This window comes from Loxodonta africana, chromosome 12 (genome assembly GCF_030014295.1).
Source record: "Loxodonta africana isolate mLoxAfr1 chromosome 12, mLoxAfr1.hap2, whole genome shotgun sequence".
NCBI classification, from domain to species: domain Eukaryota; kingdom Metazoa; phylum Chordata; class Mammalia; order Proboscidea; family Elephantidae; genus Loxodonta; species Loxodonta africana.
Genome location: NC_087353.1, coordinates 93,207,852 through 93,223,721, shown reverse-complemented (window position 1 = coordinate 93,223,721; position 15,870 = coordinate 93,207,852). Strand labels below are relative to the sequence as shown.

General features: G+C 48.1%; 1 protein-coding gene across 1 annotated transcript in view; it reads left to right on the top strand.

Moving 5' to 3' along the window:
- The window catches only part of GNA12 (G protein subunit alpha 12), a 129,532-nt gene extending 121,567 nt beyond the window's left edge, over window positions 1-7,965 (top strand). Inside the window, exons 3-4 of the mRNA XM_003416500.3 lie at window positions 2,672-2,722; window positions 4,825-7,965. Coding sequence (XP_003416548.1) covers window positions 2,672-2,722; window positions 4,825-5,394 — 621 coding nt within the window. The 3' untranslated portion in view covers window positions 5,395-7,965. The remainder of the gene's footprint in view (window positions 1-2,671; window positions 2,723-4,824) is intronic.
- The last annotated feature ends 7,905 nt before the right edge of the window (window positions 7,966-15,870 follow it).

Genomic DNA, 15,870 nt, shown 5'->3' with positions numbered 1-15,870 from the left:
CATCGTGGGAGGAGACAGGATGTGCAGACAAAGCAGGAACCCTCAGCGCATCTAGCTGCAACGGGGTGCCTCGCCTCACAGTGCCCCAGACTGCTGCTCTCCCCACACAGGGTATTGTGTCAGGAAGGCGATGGAGAGGTGGCAGAGCTAGGGAGACATGTCACTGGACCAGGTTGGGGGCTGAGCTCGGGCTCCCTCCTGCCCGAGCTCAGCCTCCCACCACGTCTAGACTCCAGACAGAATGCCGGGAAATACAATTGTGCTCAAGCTTCACCCTTAAATTAGGAAGAAAGTGGTCATCACTCATCCTAACCTGGGCTGTCAGTCCCTTAAACAAATACTCTCTTTTGAATCATCAAAAAGGCCTTTATGTTAAGATGGGAAGGTCGATGCTTCAGGAAGGGAGATTTGCTCTTTGGTTTCTTCCTCTGGGCCTGTTTGGGACAGAGGAGTGGGCGGTAAATGCATGAGGGGCTGGCTGCTAGGGTCAGTCTTCAGGCTTTTTTTAATGAAGTCACATGCTCAAGCTCTCATCTAGTGCCTTTCCAGTGACGTTTTCCCCTTCAAACTCTAGGATGTCAGCAGTTATTTCGGTAGTTGTGGCCGAGGGAAGCAGTGTTCTGAGGAGGTAGTGTAGAAATGTAGACTATAAATTCCAACTAATTAAGTAAAATTAAAAATTCAGTTCCTTGATCATTCCAGCCACATTCCAAGTGCTCAGCAGTCACATGCAGCTCGTGGCTACTGTATTGGACAGGAGAGATACAGAACATTTTCACGGTCTTAGGAAGTTATATTGGACAGCACTGCTCTGTTACATTAGAACAGCAATTAGGTTTGGCTTACATGGAAGGCACTGTATCCCAGACAGCAACACAGATTATACCAGAATGGAACCTGTCCCCTCTTGGCGATCACCCACAAAGGAATGGAGAGATCAGTAATCAACCCAGCCGGTAGTGTAATACTGAATTGTTTCGAAACCAACTTATAATTGATCCCAAAAAAAAGCACTATGGACCCACTAAAGTAATACCATTATTAAGGATTAAAGGGCATTTGAAACTTAAAAAAAGTCTAGAATGTCAGCTTGTTCTGGGTGTGTATGTCAGAGAGGCCTGGCCACTCTTGACACTTGGGTGAGGATGTGGAAGCTGACATGAACTTGCCCTTGGGGATTCTTCCCCCAGCCCTTGTGTGAGGCGTCACGGGACACCTAGGGCCACCATTGTCCGTGTGTGCCTTTCAGACTATGTCCAAAGTGAGACTTTTCAGAAGGCTGCGTCCTTCGTCTACATGTTATAATTAATTTTCACCATACTCCTTTTTAAGGGAATCTTTGGCACACCTAACAGTTGTGAGAATGGCGCAGGAGCGGGCAGTGTTTGATTCTCTTGTACATAGGAGCACTGTGAGTCGGAGCCGACTCGATGGCACCTGACAGCAACAACAAATTCACTTTGCTACTTCCTCTTTCTGGGCCTATATGAGTCACTACTTGAGTGCCCTCAACTCTTCTACCCCAGGGGTGCCATTGCAATGGGTAGCTCAGCACTTCCTGAAGTCAGGCTCAGGCTTGATTTGAAAGGGGCTTCTCCAGCTGTGGAGCATGTCCCAGCTTGTAATGACATTTCGCCAGATGATGTCTGGGTGATGAGAAGGAGCTTAGTGTCACCCCACCTCAGAAGTCCAAATGAAAGACCCTCCTTTGTTATGCACTGTAAATCAGGGATAACAGCCTGTGAAGCCATAATGGGATATTAGGTTCAAACTGGTTCAGCTATGACTGACGAAGTGAAATTGTAACAGACCCAAATTCAAATTTGGGTGAACCAGAACAGGAAAAATGACAGGGTGAAGCCCTGGAATGGAAGACTCTGAAGACGGGTAGTGAGCCCTTTCAGGAGCCTGATGAGGGAGATCGATTATTGGCAAGATGGTGGAGAGCATGGTCAGTCGCCATCTTTGAGTGGGACAATACTGTTTCCCACTGTACCAGTCAAGAGGTTTGGTTGCTATGCAACGTGCCCACACCCTTGTTTTCTAAGAAGGAGATGAAGTTTCTAGCAGGGTTTCACCCCATAATTTTTCCTGTTCCAGTTATCATTCCAACTCACCCACATTTTAAAAATTAGGGTCTGTTGTAGTTTTACTTCCTCAGCCATGACTGAACTGGGAAGACCTGGTTTGAAGCCCTGGAAGAAAGTGGAAATATTTTGGTACGTGCCCATGAAGCATTCTCTGTCTTTAAAGACAGTGCGTAGGGTTGATTCGGCAATCTTCTCCAGAAGCAAAGCTGTTCGTAGGAACTGAAATCTAAATTCTAGTTCCAGTTCTGTCCCTTCCAGAGGCATGGCCTGGAGCAGACACGTCTGCACATCCGAAAAGGAAAGGATAGCCTGGGTTCAAGGTTGCCAGAATCAAGTAGGGGAGCTTCAAAAACCGTCTGCATTTGAATCTTGGGGTTGGAGCTAGGGAAAATGTATTTAAAAAAAATTTTTTAATGTGTTTTTAACTTAAAAAATACTTGTCCACTCTTAGTCTTTTTACTTTGCCTTAGTATTTACAAGGAGGCAAAGTAACACTCCTGTTACCCTATTAAGTTCTTCCGTTTGCCAAATTGAGGGTCCTCAACCAAGACTGAGTCATGAATGTTTTTTCTCTCCGACAGGGTGAATCCGTGAAGTACTTCCTGGATAACCTTGACCGGATCGGCCAGCTGGTGAGTAAAGACCCCACCGTGAGAATTTGTGGTACAGGATTAGAAAACATTTGTCTGGAGACCAAAGCAATCTTAAGTCATAAGGGCTTTAGCTAGACCGTGGGCCATATTGGTAACATCAGATCATCATGAGCACTATTGTAGCTCTTGCTTAGCTCAGTATTTTGTATCAGGTTTGAGGGAAAAGTGAGTGCTTAAAGGTAGATTCCCTCAGGTACAGGGCATTCTCATATTCTTATAAAACTTCGTTGCCATTAACTGCTGTTGAGTCCACTGTGACACATGGCGACCTTATAGACAACAGAATGAAATCTTGCCCCTGTCCTGCGTCATTCTCACAATTACCAGCATGTTTGACTCCATCGTTGCGGCTGTTGTGCCAACCCATCTCATGGAGGATCTCCCTCGCCCTCATTGGTCTTCTACTTCACCAAACACAATGTCCTCCTCCAGTGATTGATATCTCCTGGTGACATGTCCAAAGCAAGCAAGTCTGACGGTGTTCTGTCGTGATCCATAAGGTTTTCATTGATAGATTTTCAGAAGTAGACCTCCAGGCTTTTCTTCCTAGTCTGTCTTAATCTGGAAGCTTTGCTGAAACCTCTCCACCATGGGTGACCCTGCTAGTATTTGAAATACTGGCGACATAGCTTCCAGCATCACAGCAACATGCAAGCCACCACCATGGGACATGCTGACAGATAGGTGGTGGTATAGAACTTCAGTCACTACTAAATTAAGACATGAAGTAGTGGTTTTAGAAGAGTTCCTTTGCCCAGATCACCACAAAGGAGATGCAGGAGTTCTTTAGTCAAGGGAGGCTTTCCTTTAACTTTTTATTAAAGAAAATAGTAGAATGAAATCCCAACTTCAAGAATTGTTACTCGCCACCAACCTTGTTTCATCAATATCCTTCCCCACCCCAGGAGTAAATCCAACAGCCTGTCTTTCATCAATAATATTTTAGAGTCGATCTCTAAAAGATAAGACTCTTTAAAAAGCATAACCACAATACCATTGTTGCTCCTAAAAAATTAATTCCTTAATATCAACCAATACTCAGTCAGTTTTCAGATTTCCCCGGTTGTCTCATAAACACTTATTTGTTTTCTTAGCAATTTGAATCAAGCTCCTAGTAAGGCCTATATGTTGCAATTGGTTGATGTCACTTAAATTTATTTTAATCTATAGGGTTCTCCTTCCATCTTTTTTATTTCTTTCAATTTATTTGTTGAAGCAACTGGAGTATTTATCCTCTGCGGTTTCTCAGTCTGGATTTTGCCCTCACTCACAGCCCTGTAAATGTCATTTAACGTGTTCCTCCATCCCCGTACACGAGATGGTAGCTGCATCCAGAGATTCATGTTTGAAGTTTGGGCCAGACAAACTGGGTGAGCGGAGTTGTGCACTGGTCACTGGAGAGTTTGTCATCGTCCAAAGTCAGAGTGGTTTGAGAGTCACTACAGTTGCCTGTGTGTGGACTTTGTTTGTAAGAGTTTTCCAAGGATGACATGTTCGACATCTTGCAAACTTTACGTAGCATTGCAAAGCCTAAGTTAAATCTGTTCTCCGAAGGCTCTGGAATGTGCATGCTCTGGACGTTAGAAAAATAAAAAAGGACCTATATCCAGAGACAAAAAAGATGGTAGATTTTCTCTGGAAAAGAAGACCAATGAGATTTTAAACTGATGAGGCTAACGGTGAGGATTGCAGTCTTTCTTCCTCAGACCGATGAGCCTCTCCATTCTTTTTTTTTTTTTAATAAATGGATTTAAATTTTATTATTTTTATTATTGCGTTTTATCGAGTCAACTCCAACTCATGGCAAGTCGTCTGTGTGTCAGAGTTAGAACTGTGCTCCGTAGGGTTTTCAATGGCAGATTTTTTTTTGCCGCTGTTAATTTTTTAATGACCTCTTGGATTCCTTCACTTCCTGTTTTGTGGTAAATTTATAATTTTATAAATGAAATTTGCTTTTGGTATGTTGTTCAGCGTCTTTGAAAAGTCAGTCTAACTCTCTTTTCCTCCACCGTGCCTTTTTGTTCCTACTTTCTCACCGTCTCTCTTTCTGTCTTGCATTTCCCTTCTCCTGTCTTTCACAGAATTACTTTCCTAGTAAGCAAGACATCCTGTTGGCCAGGAAAGCCACCAAGGGCATTGTGGAGCATGACTTCGTTATTAAGAAAATCCCTTTTAAGATGGTGGATGTGGGTGGCCAGCGGTCCCAGCGCCAGAAGTGGTTCCAGTGTTTCGATGGGATCACGTCAATCCTGTTCATGGTGTCCTCCAGCGAGTACGACCAGGTCCTTATGGAGGACAGACGCACCAACCGGCTGGTGGAGTCAATGAACATATTTGAGACGATCGTCAACAACAAGCTGTTCATCAACGTCTCCATCATCCTCTTCCTCAACAAGACAGACCTCCTGGTGGAGAAGGTGAAGACCGTCAGCATCAAGAAGCACTTCCCCGACTTCAGGGGGGACCCCCACCGGCTGGAGGATGTGCAGCGCTACCTGGTCCAGTGCTTCGACCGGAAGAGGCGCAACCGCAGCAAGCCACTCTTCCACCACTTCACCACCGCCATCGACACGGAGAACATCCGCTTCGTGTTCCATGCCGTGAAGGACACCATCCTGCAGGAGAACCTAAAGGACATCATGCTGCAGTGAGGAGACCCCCATGCTCACGCCACCCCTAAGCAGCCCCGCAGCCTCGGGTCAGGAGTCTGGTGGGGGTGATCCACGTGGTCCGGAAGTGGGTTTCCAGGGCCCGGGCCTTCACACACCAGGCTCCGGAATGCCATGTGACAGCCAGCCGACACGCACTCGGCAGAAGGACAGAGACACTCTGGTGTCAGTCAGCTACTGAGTCCTGGGAACCAGGAAAACTACTGAGCACCCACGCGATCACTTTGGTATTCATCTGTAATACCTAATGCCACGGCTGTCTTTCTTTTTACAGACTCTTTATTCCTTTCCTGACACCATCTACATCAAAGCTTGTGTGTATGTGTGTGCACACGCACGCTCACTCTTTAATGACAAAAACCTGTACACCCAGTGGCCTTGCAGATGGCTTTTCTGTCTAACTCACAAGTCTTCCATCAGGCAAACTAACCTGAGGGCCCTGTCTAGCAGTAGTTTGTAGGCAGTTGTGTGCGTGCTGGCACCCCTAAGCTCAGAGCACACGAGGTGGCCCCCAGCCCAGCCTTAGGGTCTCATGCCACCCCTCACATGAGTGGGCTGCCTTTTAAAACTTTGGTGCCAATTTCCTAAGAGATGCTCATCTAGGTGTGTTTGATTAAGCCAAGTAGCCTCCCAAGTCTTAGACAGTGAGGTCGAGAGCTTTGCTAACGAGGGCTTGCTTCAGCCTTGTGCGGGTTTTCTTGCCTTACATGTAGAATTGCCCAGTAGCACAACATGTCATGGAAATGGCATGCCGACGGCACACAAGGATGCATTACTTTTCCCACCTACACCTTCCTTCCTCCTCCCTCCATGGCAAAGACATACAAACCAAACCAAGTAGCCTTGCAGATGGCTTTTCTGTCTTGCATGCAAGTCACCTTCTGCACCTCCAGTTGGCAGCATTTAGCATTTCCTTCTTTTGGAAATAGCAGAGATCTTCACATTCCTCTCTGAGGCTTCTGAAAGCTGGCAGGCTTACTCGCGGACCTTTGTCAGTGTAGCAGCTGCTTGGGGAGTTCCTAGCAGCTGACCTTTCAGGAAGCCCAGACTCTGGAGAAATCCGAGTTTCTCCAAACCGCAGCCTCACCAACGCGCCTTTGGACAGCCGGCTCCTATTCTCAACTATCCTGCAAACCCAACTCTTCTCAAGGGCTCTGGCTTCTGTTACTGCACACACATAACAAGTAACCATTGTCACATGTAGCTCTCCTTGGGGCGCAGCTGCAGAGGGCTGGAGGGGAAGAGAACTGACAAACTGAAGCTCGGCTCGCTTGTCCAGGTTCACCTGGCCAGTTGTCTCTCACTGTGTCCAAAATACATTGTCACTCTACTAAAAAGTCTCTCCAGTGTGCTTGGGGACTTTTCCAACCTAGCATTTAAAAAAAAATTTCCAGGCATTTAAAAAAAGAAGGAAAAAGGGTTTCCTCTGTAACCAGCGCCTTATATTGCTGCGGCTTACCACCACCTCCTGGGGTTGTGTGCCAGGACCACGCCTGGGTCCTCGTGTCCCTCTCGCCTCTGTCGCCTCATTTTTAGCGTGCAAAATCCACATTAACCTTGTGGCAGATGCTGACCCAGAAGAGGGAGGAGAAAATTCCCACTTCCGCATCACCCTGGTTATCACAGCACTTCTGATTAGGAGACAACGTGAATTCTTTCTCCCTCTGGGTTCTCAAGGGCATGTGTCAGTGTTCGCTGGGGTTTTGGCTCTGTCTCTTTGCAGGAAAAAAAGTTTGCTGTCTTTGTACTACTTCCCGTGGCTCTTGGTCAGTGAGCAGGATGTGACCCAGGATTAGTGCTGGTGACCGTGTTTTCAGGGAAGACACAATGGGGTCGCGATGCGGTCCCTCAGGATGGTTCTCAGATCCCAATGGGGTGTATGCTGTCACCCAGATTAGTTTTCATATTAAGTCTGTCAGGATTCAAAGACTCCAGGAGATGCAGGCTCCTCCTCAGCCTGGAGCTGCCCTCCTGGTATCCCGGAGGTCAGTGCTGTCGGGACCAGGAGCGTAGACCAGTCTCATCAGTACATGCTCCTGTCCCTTTAGGCAGTCAGATGTAGTTGCAGCTCTCTTGCAAAACCAGAAAAAAGTTGAGGCATTGGGACTTGGGTTTAACTGGTCATCCAAGATAGGGAATAGAAGGCAGAGGGGCTGGCCCACAGGCTGGGGACCTCAGACCAGCTGCCCCTGACCCTGGACACCCTCGCCAAGTCTCTTAGCTCTGCTGAACCTGGGCTTCCTCCTCTCTGTGACAGCCAGGAGGAGTGAGAATCTTCACAGAGCCCGCTGGTTTGACACTCTGAGGTTTGTTGTTACTGGTGCAGAAGATAGCTATTTGCAAGGCTAACCTAAATTACTTGCAACTTTCCTACACCTAGACTATAGTCATTTTGGTCTCCAAAGCCTTAGGCGTTTGTATTATTGTTTTTAATTTCACTGTTATTCTCAATTATTGTCTTTTTTTATTGAGATGTTGGAGAAGCAGGAGGCGGCTGTACCTCATCTACTATTGCAAAAAAAAAATATATAACAATAAACTTCCTCAAAATAAGACATCTTCCTCATAGTTATACTGTTTACACGTAAGAACACATGTAAGTTTTTTTCATGAAATATATTTTTAACTTCTGCTTGTAGAGAATTTGTCTCGAAGCTTTTGAGTCACAGCTTGGTAATTTATAGAGGCCTGTAGAATTCTTATTCTTGGAATCTTTTTTTACTTCTTTGATGAAAGAAGAATGAGTCGGGTTATTGTAACTCCAACGTCAAAAAATGTTCTTGCAACAAGAGTCCTAGTTATGACTGGCTGATGAACTTGGAGTCCTGGGAACAGACAGTCACTGGTTTGGTGGTGCGATAAAGGTGCCATTAGAGTGACGTGGTCCAGGTGCCTGGCTCCAGACGTACACCTGGCACGCTGTGTAGCCTTTTGCCTAGGAGGGTCTGGGCTAAGGATTTGACCATCTTCCATCTCTGGATGTTTTTTTCAAACAAATCCTTAGTTTTGTTCTGCCTGGAATAAAACTTCACTCAGCATTCAAAACCAACAACAAATTAACTTTTCAGTCCCCAAAATTCAGAGCAAATAACCCTAGTCCTCATTTTACTTGAAGACTCACTCTTCTTGGTGACTGTTTTTTATTTCCACGCACTAAACAAAGCCTGGCACAATCAAGAAGCTCCATAAGCATTCATTGGCTTGAAGGGAAGCTTCTAGAACACAACTTCAAACAGTGCCTTAGCAGCAAGTACCTACACAGGTGAGACTGAGGAGTCCTGCTGTGCTGAGATCTAGAAAGCCCCGGGGGAGAAGGTCCTGGTGGCTGACACTCGACACGGTCCAGAAGGAACCGGGGACCCTTGGAAAGCTGGGGAGTGGGGTGGGGGGTCTGAGGTGTCAGTCCCCGGGGGCTCAAATTCCACAAAATGAGGAAACCATCCATGGTGCTCAGGACTCTGCAGAACCAATGTTTCTGCGTAATTGGTCATCTTTCTCCAACAAGCAGGTTTCTAGAGAGAGGGACACATGTACTGTTGGTTGGCCAGTGGCTGGGGGCATACGGGAGGGGGGTCACAGCATATATCTAGGTGTAGGGATTAAACCAACTCAAGTGGGAATGTTGACGCCTTCTCCAGAAAGTGCCAGCGAGATCGTGCCTTGCCTTCAGTTATCCACATGGCTTTGGGATAAGCTCTCCAGCTCCAGTTTCTTCACCTGGAAAAGCTGGACAGAGCTATTCTCAGCTCTGGCAACACTGTCAAATCACCTGTGGAGCTTTCAGAAAGGACCCGTGCCTGAGCCACCCTGGACCAACCGAATGTGAACATGGAGACAGAGAGAGATAGGTAGGTATCAAATCTGTTGCCATCAAGTTGGTTCTGAGTCATAGTGACCCCATAGCTTTTTTTTTTTCTTCTTTCTTCCAATTTCCCAGGTGAGTTTAACGTGCAGCCAGGGTTGAGAGCCACTGAAGTAGAGGCCCCTCCTGGTGTGTAGGATTGTGTCTTTAGCAGGATGTGAACTGTATGACATGGTACCACAGGGCCCCCAAGTCTTCCCCATGTTGTGACCAGCAGCCAGCCTCCAGAAGAAACACAGTGACTGGGGGTTTCTTCTTGTCTCTCAGAGCATGAAGAGCAGGGGTTTGCTGAGCCTTTCACAGCGTGTCAGGCAGCCCTCTCTGGGCTTTGGTGCTATTTCGTCCAGAAGGTGCATCAGATGTGCTCAGCAACCTCATTCCCAAGTGATTCCTTGAATGTTAGGAAGCAGCTTTGCTTTGAAGGCAAAGATACGCTCTTGGCAGAGGGCTCACTCAATTTGCACAGCAGCCCTCAAGAGGGGCTGAGGGGCGTGGAGCGCGATTGCCCCTTCGTCCTTGAATCTGCTGCTCGTGTTTCACTAGGACTCAGCACTGAGGAGCCAGCCCTTGTATGGAAGTCGATAGTGAGGGTGCAGCTGGGAGGGTGGGGTGCCTACCTGCAGGTAGCACCAGAGAAGAGTGTGCACAACGTCAGCAGGAAGGTGAGGGTTCTGCTGGCTTTTGGGTCTTAATCCTGAGCTCCTTTTGCGAGGCTCTGGGTTAGGCCTTGAGGATAAAGGTCCTTTGTCCGCAGAGAAAGGAGACAGCTCAGTTCAGACTCAGAAGCTCAACCTGCTCTGTTAACAGGACTTTACAGGCAGATAGCATGCTAGTTTGCACTTGTGTCCAGAAAGAGTTGAGATCTGAAATCTGGACAGTGACAGTGTGGAATGGAGTCTCCACTCTGCCCTCATTGCACCCATTTCCAATGTCCACTTCATCCACTCTGCTGAGGAGACATTTTAGGTCCCTAGAGACCTGTTCTCATGGGTCTTCACTGTCTCACTGTCGTGTCTCTTCAGAATTCTCTGGAACTCCAAGGCCGGTACTCTTAGTGTTTGGGGCGACGTGTTAAAATAGGTGGATTTGATTTCCCAACTGCAGTGCTGGTACCTCGTCAGGTGAAGACTCTTCCAACCACAAGCCTTAAGCGTGGTCACTGATTGCCAGAAGCATCCCTTGTGTCCCCTCTCAGTCGGGTTATCGTTGCCCCCACCCCCAGATGGCTCCTTAAGGGGGACAGCCTGTGCAGAGCACACCTGGGGTCTGTCCTTGGTGCCAAGTGTCCCTACCCCACCTCTTGCTGAACTAGTCCCTATGAGAGTTGGAAGTTACACTTTCTTCAGCATTTCAATTTCCTATTCAAAACCCAAGGAGCCCTGGTGGTGCAACGGTTAAGTGCTCAGTTGCTAACCAAAAGGTCAGCCGTTCAAACCTACCGGCCGCTCCATGGGAGAAAGATGTGGTGGTCTGCTTCCATAAAGATTACTGCATTGGAAACCGTCTGGGGCAGTTCTACTCTGCCCTGTAAGGCCGCTCTGACTCGGAATCAGCTGGATGGCAATGAGTTTTTATAGGTTCAAAGGATACAACCCCAGATCACAACCAGAAAAAGCAGGTGCTCCAGATATAAGTGGGTTCTCAAACATCTTGGCAGTATGGCGATTCCTGGGGATCCATATCCATGGGTAGTAGTAAGGAATGGGAACTGGGGTAGGACTCAGAAGCCTGACTACACGACAGGGTAAAAGGGCCCCCCCTCTCCTGGCAGGTGAGGGTTCTGCATGGTTGAGAACAAGGTTAGGAATTGCTTTCCTAGTTCATCCTGGCCTTTGGGAATTCGTCCCTCCCTAAGTATTCCATCAGCAGAAAGTCTGTGTCATTGCAAGGGCCTTATGGTAAGAGACCCTGGCATCTCATGGGTAATGAGTCTTCTAGGAGGATGCTCACTTCACAGGAGAGGCGGAGGCCCAGCTCGGCCGGAAAGGTAGCGTCTCTGGCCTTGAGCTGGTTACAGGAGGCAGTGCTTTCTTCAGAGGGTTTTCGTTTCTTACCTGTTTGTAATGTGAACCGGAGGGAACCCTAGAGTGGCTCTCAAGGTTGGTGACTTAGCCTGGATCTCTTGTCGGGGGGCAGACACAAGCCCCTGATGAGTGTGGTCAGCAGTGCCTGTAGTGGCCTGAGCTGGTGGCCATAGAGAAGGGCCTTTCTTTGGACCTGGCCTTTTCTGGGAACATAAAGGGCTATTGTTCCTGGCCTGTCACTTTGGCCCCTTTTTATGAACTCGGTTTATTTTATATTTTAAGAAGCTGATGTGTTTCACCCAAACAAGCATAGTCCCGGCTACTCACAGACAAGGCAGGGTTCTCCTGAGGACTGCCCTTTCCTGGCCAGCCTCAAAGCCCGCCTGCTCGTCCACACTGGGAGAGTCCACCCCTGCAGAGCCCCTTGGATGGAAGCAATGTCTCTAGCCTCAGTTCTGGTACTTTCTGGGACTATTTCAGGGTTGACCTCCTCTAGGTAGTTTCAGAATAACTCAAGTCCAAAAGGAAGATCCTGAGGATGGAGTTGCTGGGAAAGGCCAGGACACACAAAGTGGTTCTGAATGGCACCCCATGGCTCCTGTCTGAATCTCCACTCTCTCCTTGGAATCATCCTCAAAGGCTGGCTGTGCCCTCGCCCAGGCTGGGAACATCGAGACTAGGAGTCAACACCGCACAGTGGGTTTGCTCTGGACCATCAGGCCTCCGCCGCCTCCTTCATCCCATAACTGGCTCATTTGAAAGTTCCCCACACCGAAGGCTTGTACCACAAAGTGTCTTCCATGTTGGCCCTCCTCAGAAAGGTTAACGGAATGGTGTGCAGAGAAAACTTGTCACCTGAAAGACTGCGAAACTCCAGTTTCAAAAACTGAACCACGCTCGCATCTGAGAGTCAAACTGAACGTCCCTCCTTTGGGGCTCTCCCAACTCACGTAGGCTGCCCGGATGAACTTGGCATGTTTTCCAGACTCACCTGCAGACAGATGGACAGCAACTCCCACCATTTTGTATATGGGTGACAGTTGTCACAGTTGACGTGTGAGTCATGTTTAAGGCAGTGTCCACAGACTGTCCATACAGCTTGAGACAATTTTCCCCTATACTTCTTTGTTGTGAATTTACCTGTTAGTCTTTAACAAGCCTGATGATGGAGAGCTTCAAGATGGGATCTCCATGAGTGGAAACTGACTCGAACTACAGCTGGTTTTTTGGTTTTATTGAGTCTTTGGGGCTCTAGAATCCCAAATAATTACCTTCCAACCTATTGTGCACATTGATTTAAAGCATTCAAAATGCTCTTTTCCTTAACTCCATTCAAACCCAATACAGTACCCAATACTGCCATGCTACTCTCCCATCCACACAAGTGTAGCCAGGAAGTTCAGTGTTAATACACTCAACCACCTCCTTACACCCACCGTTCTGTCCCTAACCCACTGGGGTCACCTCGGAGACCCTGCAGAGGGACTGGGGGAGCTGGCGACTTGGCTTCACCACCCACGTGCCCACCACAAGATCAGAGTTAAACTCCTTTGGGGTCTTTTCACCAGACACCCACGGTAGTGCTAATCCAGCGGTGTATCAATGCCATGTACTAGATTAAAATATATGTGATGAAGTGTAAAAAGTGTATTTTACAGCTCCGGTGGTTAGTTTAACATGTTTTGTATATATGATTTTTATAAATCTATTAAAATTGGCTTTAAATTACACTCGTTTTCTTGGTGTGTTGTCTTCTTTTAAAAGGAGCCCTGGTGACGTAACAATTACGCTGCTACCTGAAAGGTCATCGGATTGAACCCACCCAGTGGCTCTGCGGGAGAAAGACCTGGCGATCTGCTCCTGTAAAGATTACAGCCTAGAAACCCTATGAGGCTGTTCTTCTCTGTCGCATGGGGTCACTGTGAGTCGGAATCAACTCGATGGCACACAGCAACAGCTTTTTAAACTGCCAGTCGCTGCTGCCCCAGCTGCAGTGGTGCCGTGAAACCTGACTGCGGCCGCCTGCCCCGTGAGGACCAGTGGGTCCTGAAATCCATCCCCAGTGTGGCAGGCACAGGAGGTTTCCTCGTGGGTCTTGTACAGACACTGTGGGTCATGTTCAAAGATCACCAAGCAGCAAAGAAGTTACTGGATTGTGACCTGGGCCTTGGGCTCTTTATTTCCTTAATTCTGTCCCCTGCTCACCTCTTCATTCCTCAAGGGTGCTGGTGTCCCTAGCCCTTGCTTGTCACATCTCTGCACAGGAATCTCATGTACTCTCCAGAGTTTGGAGTCCCTGGGTGGTGCAAACAGCTAACATGGTAGGATGCTAACTGAAAGGTTGGAAGTTTGAGTCCACCCAGAGATGCCTCAGAAGAAAGGCCTGGCAATCTACTTCCAAAAAACTCAGCCATTGAAAACCCTGTGAAGCACAGTTCTCTGACACACACGGGGTCGCCATGAGTTGGGGTGGGCTTGACGGCAACCAGTTACTTGTTCTACATAGTTGGCAGGATGCTTGGTAGTGATTGGTATCAACTCTGAGAGGCTCGACTCCTACCCACTCGGGCCCTCTGTCTCCCGGGACCCTTCTGACCCACCAGTTGCATCCCCCCAGGTTTCTGTGACTATTGTTGAGCGGAGCCAGGGAGGGGCACCGTCCCCAGGGAGCAGGAGCGTTGAGGGGCTGATGGACTGAAAAGGAGGAAAGCAAGCCCCTGAGGGCATGAGCACAGCTCAGGCCTGGGCCAGCCATCAAAGCCCCGGCCCAGCTGTTCCTCACCCCCAGATTAAGCCGTTTAAAACAGTCCCTCCGGATAAAAAAGGTTGGTCCGGTTTAGAACTGTCAGGAGCACTACGTCTGAAATCCAGTTCCTACTCTAGACAGGTGTTGGAAGAAACACTGGGAAAGAAAGGGCCCTTTGCTTCTGAAGTGCTGAGTGAAGGATCAAGAGAAAGTGACGGCCGGCCTCTGACCAGATTAAATGCCCTCAGGGCCTTCTGCTGTATGTTGTTGTTGGACGCCATCGAATTATTCCAACTCCTAGCGACCCCATGTGTCACAGGGTAGAACTGTCCCATAGGGTTTTCTAGGCTAATCTCTACAGGAGCAGATCACCGGGTCTTTCTCCCACAGAGCCACTGGGTGGGTTTGAACCACCAACCCATCAGTTAGCAGCCGAGCGATGACTATTGTGCCACCAGGGGCCCTTCCTTCTGCCTCTTTGTTCCTGCGGTATAATTGGTACCCGCCCCAGCCAGCAAACAGGAGTGCTGAGCACCTGCTGAAGAGCCGGTGGTGGGCAGAACACAACTTCTCAGTCAGTCCGCACCCATCACAGACTAGCAGGGAAGACCCGAGGAGTGAACTTCTAAATTGAAGTAGGTGCTCTGAAGAACAGAACATGGACCTTGGAGTATCAATGGAACCGAGTCGGAGGTCATTCCAGCCTGTGCTGGGAAGTGACGTCTGAGCTAGTCTGTCCACAGAACTGGAAACCCTGGTGGCGTAGTGGCTGAGTGCTAAGGCTGCTAACCAAAAGGTCGGCAGTTTGAATCCACCAGGCACTCCTTGGAAACTCTATAGGGCAGTTCTACTCTAATCTATAGGGTCTCTATGAGTTGGAATTGACTCAATGGCAATGGGTTTGGGTGGGTGTGTGGTGTTTTTTTTTTTTTTTTTTTTTTTTTGTGTCCACAGAACCAGGCCCAGAGTGGAGGGAAGACCTGTCATCAGAGAGAAGCTTGTGAATGGACTGCAGTGAGGCTGTGGTAGAGGAGGGGAAGGGCCGGGTGAGGATGGAGGGTCAGTGGAGTCCGGGTGACACGGGCCTTGCCCACCTTCATAACTACAAAAGCGTATTCATTAAAAAGCCTGGGCAGTGGGCATTTGGAAGGGTCTATTAAGCACTTAGCTGGTAATCGAAAGGTCAGAGGTTCAAATCTACCCAGGGGCTCCGAGGGATAATGACCTGGCAATCTGCTCCTGTAAAGATTACAGCCTAGAAAATCCTATGGGGTAGTTCTACTTTGTCACGTGGGGTCACTATGAGTAGGAATAGGCTGGCCGGCACACAAAAACAACAATGCTGACAGAACCTGATTGACTTAGCTTCCTTACTAATTTGTTGAGAGCTTGCAGCCGTTTCAGAGAGGGCTGGACGGACCGTGGCATTGCAGAGCCTCGCTGGGAGTGACTGCATTTGCAGCCCCAGGACAAAGGGCCTGGTGCCTTCCGTTACCTCTCTGCCACTCGAGTATGGCATTTGGCCTTCGACCATCAGTAGGAATATAAAGGGGAGCTGAGAAGGTGATAACCCCAAAACACTTCTTAGAAGCTGGTTTTTTGTTTTTTTTTTTTTCCCAAATAAACTCCTGACACAAGCTTGTTTTCATTTGCCTCTTTACCCCAGAAGCCAAGTTCAAAAATAACCCTCGGTTATTCTGGGTTTTCATTAATCAAGGTTATACAGTATAACATTGGAGGAAGGAAGGAGTTGCTAGCTGTTTCTACCAGTTAGTGACATTGGTCGTAACAGCCTTCAGAAGCTTTGGTTCTTTACGGTAAAGAAG